Raw genomic sequence first — 11,384 nt, forward strand, 5'->3', positions numbered from 1 at the left:
TAGCCAATATGAAGCACAATGTCTTATCTGATTGCACTCCTGACATGACTTCATCATATCTTTTAATATTAGCAGAGCAGGGAGTGGAGCCTGGGGGCAGTGTAGAATCGGACTGGTAGGGCTGGCATAGCACTAGGGGCATTCCAGGAGAGGGCTTAGTGCCCCTGGCAAATAGAACCCCGCTTGAATTTACTACATGTTTAGCTAGATGGGTATGTAACATATCCTGGATTTTCACCACAAAGCTTTCCTCCTCGTATGCTGGAGACAATAGACAGAAGGGTGTGTGAATGTGACTCAACTCCTCTGAGATGGAAAATGTGCCGGGGCAGTAGAATGCCATTGTGTGTGTGTGTGTGTTACACCAGTAAAATCCAGACTTCAATGGAGCAATGCCAATCTGCACCAGGTGAAGATCTGGCCCATAGTGGCATGAATAACTCTTACGTTGTGCAAGGCTAGGGCTGTGTGGCGTTTAGATGTTGCTTGTAATTATTAGAACTGGGAGCACTGGCTGTTGGGAGTCTGAAAGGACAGGAAACAGGAAGGAGGGGGAGGAGTTGAGGAGGCAGAGTGAGAGTTACAGAGGGTGCAGCAGCAGCTTGGTAAAGGGGTTTCCACTGTAAATAAAGTCCTGTTGAAGCTTGTTAGTACCTTGCCTGCTTGATATAACAGGCTGGTGCCCAGTGAATAGCTGATTTCTTTGCTGGGGGATGTGATAGTAGCAACTGACTTCAACATGGTCACTTGCTCCACGAGGCATTGTGCACGAGAGGAGTCGAAACGCCCTGGGGTTGAACCTCAGCTGGGGCAAATCAAGATTAACTTCAGTGGAGTCAATAGAGTTACCCTGGTGCTAGTGAGAGGAGATGTGGGCCTACGAGGTGGGTAGGGTTACAAATAGGTTTCAGCGATGTGTGCTGGAATGCCTTTTGTTTATGGCCATATGAGGGGGAGTCCTGAAACTTTTGTCTGTTGTAATATGGGGTCACTGCATGTAAGAGGTTGAGAATGACTAGCATCATCACCACCATGTGGCATGTAGGGGTACATTGTGCTAGGTGCTGTACAAAGAACCAAAAGATAGTTCCTGGCCCAAAGAGTTTACAATTGTAGACAAGAGACAACAGATGGGCACAGAGGGGGGACGACAAGGACCTAAGAGATGGGACTTTTATCGCATCCCTGTGAGGTTCTCTCACCGCCTGACTGATCTCGCTGTTAGGAAGTAACTCCTGCTTCACCTTTGACGGGGCTCTTGGTCGCCATGGCAATGACAGGTGACTCTCGGCTACTCCTGACTGACAGCATAGTGCAACTCTGCTCCCTGAAATTGACAAAGACACATCACCTAGAGCTCCACAATCCGGATGCTGTGATATTCCCTTCACTATCCTCTGGTGCATAATGACACTGAGGGCTGGATGCAGAGGCAGCCGTAGCGATTCAAATAAGGGACAAGTTCCAAGCGATAGAGTTTTGATGAGGACCATGGTTCCAAATGGAAACAGATCTAAAAAGGCCATTTGGTCCATTTAGGCTCATCAGTTTCAATTCACTGTCCCGTCCCCCGCCTCCTCCCAGGAGAGCAGCTCAAGGCCCACTGGGCCAACCCAGTATCCTTTTGCCTCAATTGCCTTGCCTAATGGCCCATTGCAAACATTTATTGTCCTTCCATTCCAACATCATCGTTCCTGTATATCTGGTGCCATCTGTTCGCCTTCTAACTTGACATTACTGCCCCATAGCTCTGTCCTCTACACTCCACTCCAGAACAGAGCACGGCGTGCAGGAAAGCAGGCTATTGGCGAGAGAAGACGGGGTCATGACTGGGCCCCTGCCAAATTCATAGTCCATTTGATCAATTTCATGGCCAGAGGGTTCTTATGGGTATGGCTTCCCGTCCTAGGGTTAGGGTTCCTAAGAGTAGGGCACTTGGAGCTCGGGTTAGGGTTCCTATGGGTAGGATTTGCAACAGAATCTAAGAGATTTAGACACCCAAGTCCCTCCGAATTTCAATGGAGTCTCTCTCTCACCCTCTCTATTTCAGGGTATTGTATTTCCACCCACTACCACGGCACATTCCATGTAAAATCAATAGCAAAGTTCTTAGTGGAATTTGTGGTCCTGCTTTGAGCAGGGGATGGGACTAGATGACCTCCTGAGGTCCCTTCCAACCCTGAGATTCTATGCTTCTATCTGGCACGTTTCCCTTTTTGGGGTAAAAATTCTGCTTGGGGCGGGATCTGTGTGTGTGTGTTGTTGGTTGATTTGTTTCAGGGTAATTGTTTCGGTTGGTTGGTTGGGCGGGCGTATTGGGTTGAAAGGGTATCAGTGGTGGGGTTTATGAGCAGGAGGAGGGACAGGGCTGTGACGTTTCAGAGTAGCAGCCCTGTTAATCTGTATTCGCACAAAGAACAGGAGGACTTGTGGCACCTTAGAGACTAACACATTTATTTCAGCATGAGCTTTCGTGGGCTACAGCCCACTTCATCGGATGCATGGGATGGAACCCACAGACAGGAGATATTTATACATACAGACAGTAATGAGCTGCCAAAATATTAACAACCGGTTCCCTCCTCCTCACCCCACGAGGAGGTCGTGCCCCCCAGCCCCCGAGGACTCCTGCCCCATCCAACCCCCCACGTTCTTTGACACCCCACCCCCAGGACCCCTGCCCCATCCACCCCGCTTCCCTGTCCCCTAACTGGCCCCTGCCACCCCATCCAACCCCTCCTCTCATTCCTGATGGCCCCCCGGGACCCCTGCCCCATCCAACCACCCCTTCTCTCTGTCCCCTGACTGTCCCTGGAACTCCTGCCCCTGATGGCCTCCCACCGCCCCATCCAACTCCTGGTTCTTCCTGACTGCCCCCCAGGACCCTTGCCACCATTCAATTCCCCTGTTCCCTGCCCTCTGACCGACCCTAATCCACCCCCCACCCGCTATCCAACACCCCCTCCCTGCCCCCCTTACCGCGCTGCCTGGAGATGGGGGCCACGCCACCCAGAGTCGGGGCTGGGAGCCGCGGGCACCGGGCCAGAGCCGCTGGCCAGCCCGAAATCGAGGGCCGGCCCGCAATCAGGACCGGGGGCCAGCCCAGAGCTGGGGGCCGGAGTCGGGGGCCGGCCCGGAGCCACTGGCCAGGACAGAGTCAGGGACCAGGCCAGAGTCGGGGACCGGAGTCCAGCCCTGAGCCGCGCCGCCCGGCTGGCCGGAATCGCGGTCCAGCCCGGGGGCCGGCGCAGAGCCGGGGATGCGCGGCACCTACAGCCCTCCTCGTGCCCCCCCCAGCTCACCTGCAGGAAGCTGCTGCTTCCTTCTCAGCCCTCTCAGGCTTCCTGCGCTAACAGCTGATTGGCAGGAAGCCCGGAGAGGCGCCTTCAGAGGAGGAGGCAGAGGCAGAGCTGGAGCCAGGTGAGCTGGGGCCGGGGGCAGGGCAGGCAATTTAAAAGCCCTTTACAACCGGTTCTAAAAGGGTTTCTAAATTTAACAACCGGTTCCCGCAAACCGGTGGGAACCGGCTCCAGCTCACCACTGCATACAGAGAACATGAAAAGGTGGAAATATGCATACCAGCTGGAAGAGTCCAATCAATTGAGATGAGCTATCCTCAGCAGGAGGGGTGTGAAGTGTCATTGTTACAGCACAAAGGCCTTTCCAAGAACAGGGTTTTGCAGCGTTTCCTAAAGATGTTGAGGCTCTGGATTCACCTGAACTCCTTTGGAAGTTTGTACCACAGTTCGATCCCCTTGACCGAGAATGTTTGGTCTCAGCTCCCACATGCTTTGGCCTCAGCTTTGTGATCTGCGTTGTCCCAGAAAAGAGTATTTATCTCAGTGGTTTATGATTTGGGCATCTAACTCCCTTAGGCTCATTTGAAAATCCCATCCTTAGTCTTTTGCTGACACTCTGTTTGGGGTTTATTTCAAAGCACATTCCAAAGTGCATTTTAAAGCCCACGCCAATAAAAATAAGAGATGCATGACTTCGCCTCGCTGCCCATAGTAAAGCAAATGTTTATTTAATATGTTAGGTTGTCTTGGGCCGCGGTCTGTCAATTGATCCATTTTCCTAGAAAAACTATTTATTTCATCTTGTAAAACTCTCCAAGGCCAGATGCTATTTTACCAGAAAAGTGGAACTAATGAAAGTATAACAAATTGGAATGGGCAAAACTTTCAGGTCCATTCCTGTTGGAAAGTATCCTTGGTGTTTCTTCTGGAGGGCTGAGAGGCAAAGGTTATGGCCCACGGTGCTTTTTCTGGGTGACTGCCCCACTCAGGAAAAAAAAAAAATCAAAGCAAAACTCATTGACCTTCCACCCAATTTTGGGCTCAGTTCTGCCGGCCAATCTTGTCCTTGATCCATCAAAGCCTGAAAGCACTTGCTTAACTTTAACCACATCACCTGGCAGAATCAAGACCTCGGTGGCAGGGGCACCAGAATAGGGGGTTCCAGGGGGCCATGGTCCCATCACTTTTCACCGGCTGTAAGGGCGAGCGACAGGGGACGGGGCAGAGAGGAGTGAGCGGAGGGTGGGCTCCTTGGGGGAAGAGGTGGGGTGGGGGCGGGGCCTGAAGGGATGGAGCAGTGACTCATGGTTGTCAGGAATGAAAAAACAGTAACACAATAACAGACTCCTTTTCCCCTTTGATTTTCAGGCCTACATGTTCAAATGCGTCTTGAGATGCTACAAGTACATTAAAGCCAGCAAGAGTGAGGAGGTGAAAGTCCTGCCAGAGTTTGCTGAGAAGGTGAGAAGTCCCGAAGGCCAGCTCCTGGTGTCCCTCACAAAAAGGGCAGGGTGTGGATGGAAATGGGGCACACCAGCCCAGATTACTTCATGCAGAATTGAAGCTTCCATTAACCTCTGTTAGAGGTCTGATGCACCCCCACATTACTCCAGTTTTAATGTGGTGTAAAACGATTTAAACTAGTGGAGTTACACTGGGATACATGAAAAACTGGAGTAGCGTAGTGCTGAATCAAGGCTTCTCTATTGCAGGAGATAGAATCATAGAATATCAGGGTTGGAAGGGACCTCAGGAGGTATCTAGTCCAACCCCCTGCTCAAAGCAGGACCAATCCCCAACTAAATCATCCCAGCCAGGGCTTTGTCAAGCCTGACCTTAAAAACTTCTAAGGATGGAGATTCCCTACATAACCCTTCCAGTGCTTCACCACCCTCCCAGTGAAATAGTGTTTCCTAATATCCAACCTAGACCTCCCTCACTGCAATTTGAGACCATTGCTCCTTGTTCTGTCATCTGCCACCACTGAGAACAGCCAAGCTCCATCCTCTCTGGAACCCCCTTCAGGTAGTTGAAAGCAGCTATCAAATCCCCCCTCATTCTTTTTTTCTGCAGACTAAATAACCTCAGTTCCCTCAGCCTCTCCTCGTAAGTCATGATCCCCAGCTCCCTCCCTTGATCATTTTCCTGCCGTCCACTGGACTCTCTCCAATTTGTCCGCATCTCTTTTTTAGTGGGGGGACCAAAACTGGACACAATACTCCAGGTGTGGCCTCACCAGTGCCGAATAGAGGGGAATAATCACTTCCCTCGATCTGTTGGCAATGCTCCTACTAATGCAGCCCAAAATGCCATTGGCCTTCTTGGCAAGAAGAGCACACTGCTGACTCATATCCAGCTTCTCATCCACTGTAATCCTCGGGTCCTTTTCTGCAGAACCGCTGCCTAGCTACTCGGTCCCTAGTCTGTAGCAGTGCATGAGATTCTCCCTTCCTAAGTGCCGGACTCTGCACTTGTTCTTGGTGAACCTCATGAGACTTCTTAGGGTCTGTCTATACTACCTGCTGGATTGGCAAGCAGCGATCGATCCAGCGGGGGTCGATTTATCGCATCAAGTCTAGAAGTGATAAACCAACCCCTGAGCACTCTCCCTTCGACTCCTGCACTCCACTGCCGTGAGAGGCGCAGGCGGAGTCGACGAGGGAGTGGCAGCAGTCGACTCATCACAGTGAAGACACTGTGCTGAGTAGGTCTAAGTACGTCGACTGCTGCAGTTGCGTAACTTAGATTGACACCCCCACAGTGTAAGCCAGGCATTGGATGCTTGAATGTGAACCAATGCAGAGCTGTCTTGCTGAACATACGGGTAGCCTGAATCAGGTGTTCTAAGGCTTTGCCCTAGAAAAACACTTAAGCAAGTGCTGAACTTTGAGAATCTAAGCAGGTCGCTGAAGTCAATAGGCCTATGCTTAAATTCAAAGGTAAGTTCTTTGCTGGACTGGCATCTAAGCGAGCTGCGATACATCCCCATTCATTTCAATGGGGTGTTAATGCCGAAGCCCAACTGGAATATTTTCAGCTATTTCACTGCGGACCATTTTAGCAGAAACTGCTCTGGGATTGTGCGTGTAGCTGCTGAAAGGCCATTCCAAAAAAACATAAGGACACGCCATAAAAATAGATTGATAATCAAGATGGTTGAAAAGCAGTAACCCCCCCCCACACCCCCTGCCCCCCCAAATGAAAACAAAACCCACCCCCCAAAAAAAAACAGTTGTGAAAAATTGAGTTGAAACATTTTTTGTTGTTTTTGTGTCTCAAATTGGAAATTTCAACCAATTCTAATAACTGTCCAGCTGGGAGAGTGTGGAGCCTGAACACCGTGGGTCTGACTCTTGGGGCTGGACTATATAGAGGCTTATGAATTTGCTACTGTTGTTGCACTAACGAGCTGGGTCATGTTGCTCAGGCTGTAGCGTTTTCTGTCTTTTGATTCAGAGGTTCTGGGTTCAGGCTTTACCACAGGCCTTCATTTTCCAGGCCTCTGTCCTTCATAAGCCATGTGGCTCTCTCCCCTCTCCTTTGCCCTGGGGAAAGAAACACACATGAGGGAAAACCCAATTGAAACGTTTTCCTGTTTCCAGAGCAAGGCCGGGGCTCTAACGATTTCTTCCTTCCAGGTCATGCTGCCGTCATATGAGGAAGCCGTAGAACTGCCCCACAAGGAGTCACCACCACCCTACTCAGGAGTTTAAGCCCCAGCCCCTGAGATGGGAAGACGTCTCTGCTGCTGTGAATGCCTCTTAGCTTTTGTGCCTCAACTGGCCGATGCTCAGCCTCCCTGAATAACGCCTCTGGTCCGGGGAGAGCATGCTCCGGTTCAATGGACTTGGAGCTCATAACGATTTCAGTTTCTGCTGTGAAAATAGAAGTGTCAGGTCTGATTCTCCTCCCATGCTGGTTTCCTCCCAGCACAGCTCAGTTTGCTTCCAAGGAGCTACTGCCGATTTACACCTCTCTCACTGAGAGAAGAATCGGACCCGCAGAGTAGGAAATAGAACCCAAAAAAGCTTTTTTGCTGAGCAAGCCCAATTCTGAAATATGCTCGGTTCCCCAGCAGCTTTTAATGAAGTCCTAAGGGGGAAGGACCAGCAAAAGGCAGATGATTCCACGTGAACAGCAGGGCGGCGCTCAACCTGCCTGTCTGTGCTACTGAAAAGGAGCGTGTGATCTGGCTGTCGGAAGTGCTGGGATCCTTACAATATTGCCCTGCCGTTTTGCACCTCCTCGTCTTTGTGGTTTTGCTTTTCGTGTGTGATTTGAAAAAATGAGTTTCAATAAAAAGCTAATGGCGTCAATCCCTGGCTGTGTGGCTTCGGTAGAGCGCTGTCCTTGCAGGCGGAAGAATATAGCAAATGAGCAGCTTTCCTCTTAAAAGCGACTCTGTTGAAAATGCCATTGTGGGGTTTTGGGTTTATTTTCACTCACTGACTCCGGATCAGATTGGCATCATTTGCAAGTAAAAAGACTCTAATTGCCGGCCCTACAAACTCTTATTGTGAGGCTCCCTCCCACCCCCGGTCCGAGGGAGGCCACTCAGGCTAGTCCTATGGGGACTGGGTCACCTCAGGTAGTCAGCCCTCACCTACAGTCTGTCAGGGCTGGCTGGGCCTGGGCAGAGCAAATAGTCTCTCAGGGGCTGGCTTTAGCGGGAGTGGAGCTCAGGCAGGCAGCAAACACACAGTCTTTCAGGTGAGTGGTGAGGGAGCTTCTCTTCTGGGCTAGAGCCTCCTTGCACCGGGTATGGGGTCCGCCACCCGGGGTGGGGTGGCAGGGGGATGTGGGCCCACCCTGCTCCACCACGTCCCAGCCCAAGGCCCTGGCAGGGGCAGGATTGGCTGCCCCTGTGTCCGCGGGGATCCGGCCACAACACGCCGACTGAGCCGCGCTGGGCTCTGCAGCCGACTGCTCCGGGGCTGCCCCTGGGCTACTTCCTGCCTCCCCAGGGTTTGGTACCCGCGGCCTCCAGGCCTCTTCCGGCTCCTCGGGGTAAACCGCAGCGGGGACTACGGGCCAGTCCTCATCCACGCCGGGGGGATCGGGAACAGCCAGGCGCAGGTTCCTCTCGGGGCCTTTGGAGAACAGGCCGAGCATCCTCGTCCATTGTAGGCTCTCCCCCAACTGAGCTGCTGGGCCGGCCTTTTATACTTCCGGCCCCGCCCCGGTACTTCCAATGAGGGGGGCGGGGCGATCTAGGCTCCGCCCTCCAGAGGGCGTCAAATGCTCCCTCCCATTCCTGGTCAGAGGGAGGCCACTCAGGCTTACTACATCTATACAATCTGAGAGTCTAGCTGGATTCTTTCCTTCCTGCCCATCATTTCCAGGGATAAAGATCCGGCCAGCCAAATTGTGCTTTTAGTTACACTTTAGCAATCAATTAAAATTGCAGATGAAGAAACTGACCAGAATGTATTACCCAGTGCTGCTGATGATGCACAAAAGGGAAATAGACTCTTGCTTGTACTCCCAGAGCAGTGTTAGCTCTGCAGAGCTAAGGGGAGTAAAAATTAGTTACAATTTGATTTTCCCCCTCAAGTCAGCAAAATATAGAGAGACGATTCCCCAGGTAATAAGATTCCATTTATAGCTAATCATGTTTGCAAGTAGGACCACAAGCAAGTAATAAAGGAATAAAGTAGCTAGACCTGGGTGAATAAACGTATAGTTTATTTCTCTGAAAAATGGAGTGTTGGGTGACCCAACACTATGTGCAAGTTTGACACAAATAGTTTTGACCATTCCCGAATCAGGCAGAGGAGGAAGAAGAAGTGGTCGGGGTGCTGCTTTCTTCCCCTCCTGTCCCCCATACAATCTTTAGTCTGGGGGTTCGGGAGACCCAGGCTGGAATCCCCAATCCAAACACAAAATGGATTTCTTCAATTCACCGGACAGTCTAGATTGCTTTGACCTGCACCTTTTCCCCAGCACACTAAAAAAAAAATCAACCATTTGCCCAGCTGTACGAGTGACACTACAAACCGCGCTCATCTCATCTGTGCGTTTCCATGGGGAACGTAGAGTCAAAAGATTCCCAACCGGCTCTGCGGCTGTGTGACCGGGGGCAAGAGTCACTGCAGCTTCCCTTCCCTCCCCAGCTTTTGTCTTTCTCAGCTATTGAGATTTCAAGCTCTTTGCGGCAGGGACTGTCTCTTGCTATGTGTTTGTACAGCATCTAGCCCGAGGGAGCCCCGATCTTCTAGGCGATTGTAGATGAGTGGACTCACCCCCGCGGCACCTCCTGCTGGTGTCTTCTGGGAATTAGCTCGATTCAGCTCTGGAGCGCCCTCTGCAGGCTGGTGATCCACCTGTCCTCTGGCCCCCGTGTCCCTCCCGGACCCAGTGCCCTTTTACATGGGGTGCTGCCCCCTGGCAGTAACCCCTTTCTCTCAGGGTCTCCCCTCCTCAGAGAACCCCCACCCTCTATCCCCACCTCACCTCAGTATATGGCTACTGCCAGTCACTGTCTAGCCCCACGCCCTGGGGCAGGCTGCAGTATCAGCCTATTCATCACTGGCAAGGAGGGTCTGGACCTGCTGCCTGTGCCTACCCCTGGGCTGCCCCCTGCAACTCCCAGTACCTGTTAGCCCAATGCTAGGCCGCAGCCTGGGGCTTTCCAGGCTGGAGCTCCCCAGCTCCTCTGCCTTTCCCCAGCCCTGCTCCACTCAGGTACCCTGTGTCCAGCTCCCTGCAGCCAGGCCCATCTCCCTTTATAACGAGAGAGAGACTGTTTGTACCTGGCTCCCAGCCTCTTTATACAGGCCAGCTGTGGCCTGATTGGGGTGTGGCCCAGCTGCAGCTACTTCCCAATCAGCCCAGCTTAGCAGCTCCCAGCCACAACCTTCCCCAGGGCTGTTTTAAACCCTTCAGAGCAGGAGCAGGGGACCACCCTGCTACAGCGATATTTTAATACTATTGCTAATAACATCATCAAGGCATCAGCTACAGACAATGGGGTTGCCCATATGTTGGTAGGGGCCCAGTTTGTCCCACAGAGCTCATCACTGGTGAGGATGCATGAGATGGAACAAACCCAGCTTGGCTCAAACATCCCAGGGGAACTTTGCAGGGTGGGATTTTCGAAGCACCTTAGGTGAGCAAATCTCATTGAATTTAAATGACAAAACCCCAAATTTATGAGTCAAATTCAACCAGCTGCACACGTGTCTGAAAGCAGAATTTAGTCCTAGAACTCAGCAGAGGGGAGGTTCTGGCTCTCCTAGCAATCTGCAGGTGGATTGCTGCTTGTTCATGCCCTCCCCTGAAAACTAGATGCCAGTGTGGCTGAAAGCGTTCCTTCAGCAGATGTCTATTTGAACTGGCAGTGACTGAATGATTGGCATGAGGCGTATGCTGTTTTCTGTATCAGGGAATTGGCCTGGTCTCCTGGATCGAAAAGGCTCGCTAACGAATCAGTCTGCAACTACCAAAGACAAACAGGAAGGCGCTCAGAGGAAAGCAACAAACATGAGATAATGCTTCAAAATATCAGACTTAATATTCAGGGCAAGGTGGGAGAACAGAGCAGGTTCAGGCTAGCTGATAGTGCCTTATACGATTGGGTCTCAGCCAGGGGTATGTGTGCCCCTGGGGATACACAGAGCTCTTACAGGGCGTCCATCAGCTCATCTAGAGATCTGCCTAGTTTACAACAGGCTACATAAAAAGTCAGTACAAACTAAAATTTCATCCAGACAATGACTTGTTTACACTGCTCTATAAACTATACCCTAAAATGTAAGTACAATATTTATAAAAACAATGAGGAGTCTAAAGTCTAACAGATTTATTTGGACATAAGCTTTCATGGGTAAAAAACTCACATCTTCAGATGCAGGACTCCTCATCGTTTTTGTGGCTACAGACGAACACGGCTACCCCTCTGATACTTGATACAATGTTTATAGTCCAATTGATTTATTTGATAATTATATGGTCAAATTGAGAAAGACTGCAGTTTTTCAGTTATAGTGTGGCTGTGACACTTTCGTATTTCTATGTCTCACTTTGTAAGCAAGTAGTTTTTAAGGGAGGTGAAACTCGGGGGTACGCAAGACAAATCAGACTCCT

The 11,384-nt window shown here is 51.1% G+C and overlaps 1 protein-coding gene across 1 annotated transcript in view; it reads left to right on the forward strand.

Annotated features, from left to right (window-relative positions):
• Positions 1-7,615, forward strand: part of LAPTM5 (lysosomal protein transmembrane 5) — a 30,593-nt gene extending 22,978 nt beyond the window's left edge. The window contains exons 7-8 of the mRNA XM_039511834.1: positions 4,668-4,760; positions 6,938-7,615. Of these exons, the coding sequence (XP_039367768.1) occupies positions 4,668-4,760; positions 6,938-7,012 (168 nt within the window). The 3' untranslated portion in view covers positions 7,013-7,615. The remainder of the gene's footprint in view (positions 1-4,667; positions 4,761-6,937) is intronic.
• Positions 7,616-11,384: the final 3,769 nt, after the last annotated feature.

Source organism: Mauremys reevesii, linkage group 23 (assembly GCF_016161935.1).
Source record: "Mauremys reevesii isolate NIE-2019 linkage group 23, ASM1616193v1, whole genome shotgun sequence".
Taxonomy (NCBI): domain Eukaryota; kingdom Metazoa; phylum Chordata; order Testudines; family Geoemydidae; genus Mauremys; species Mauremys reevesii.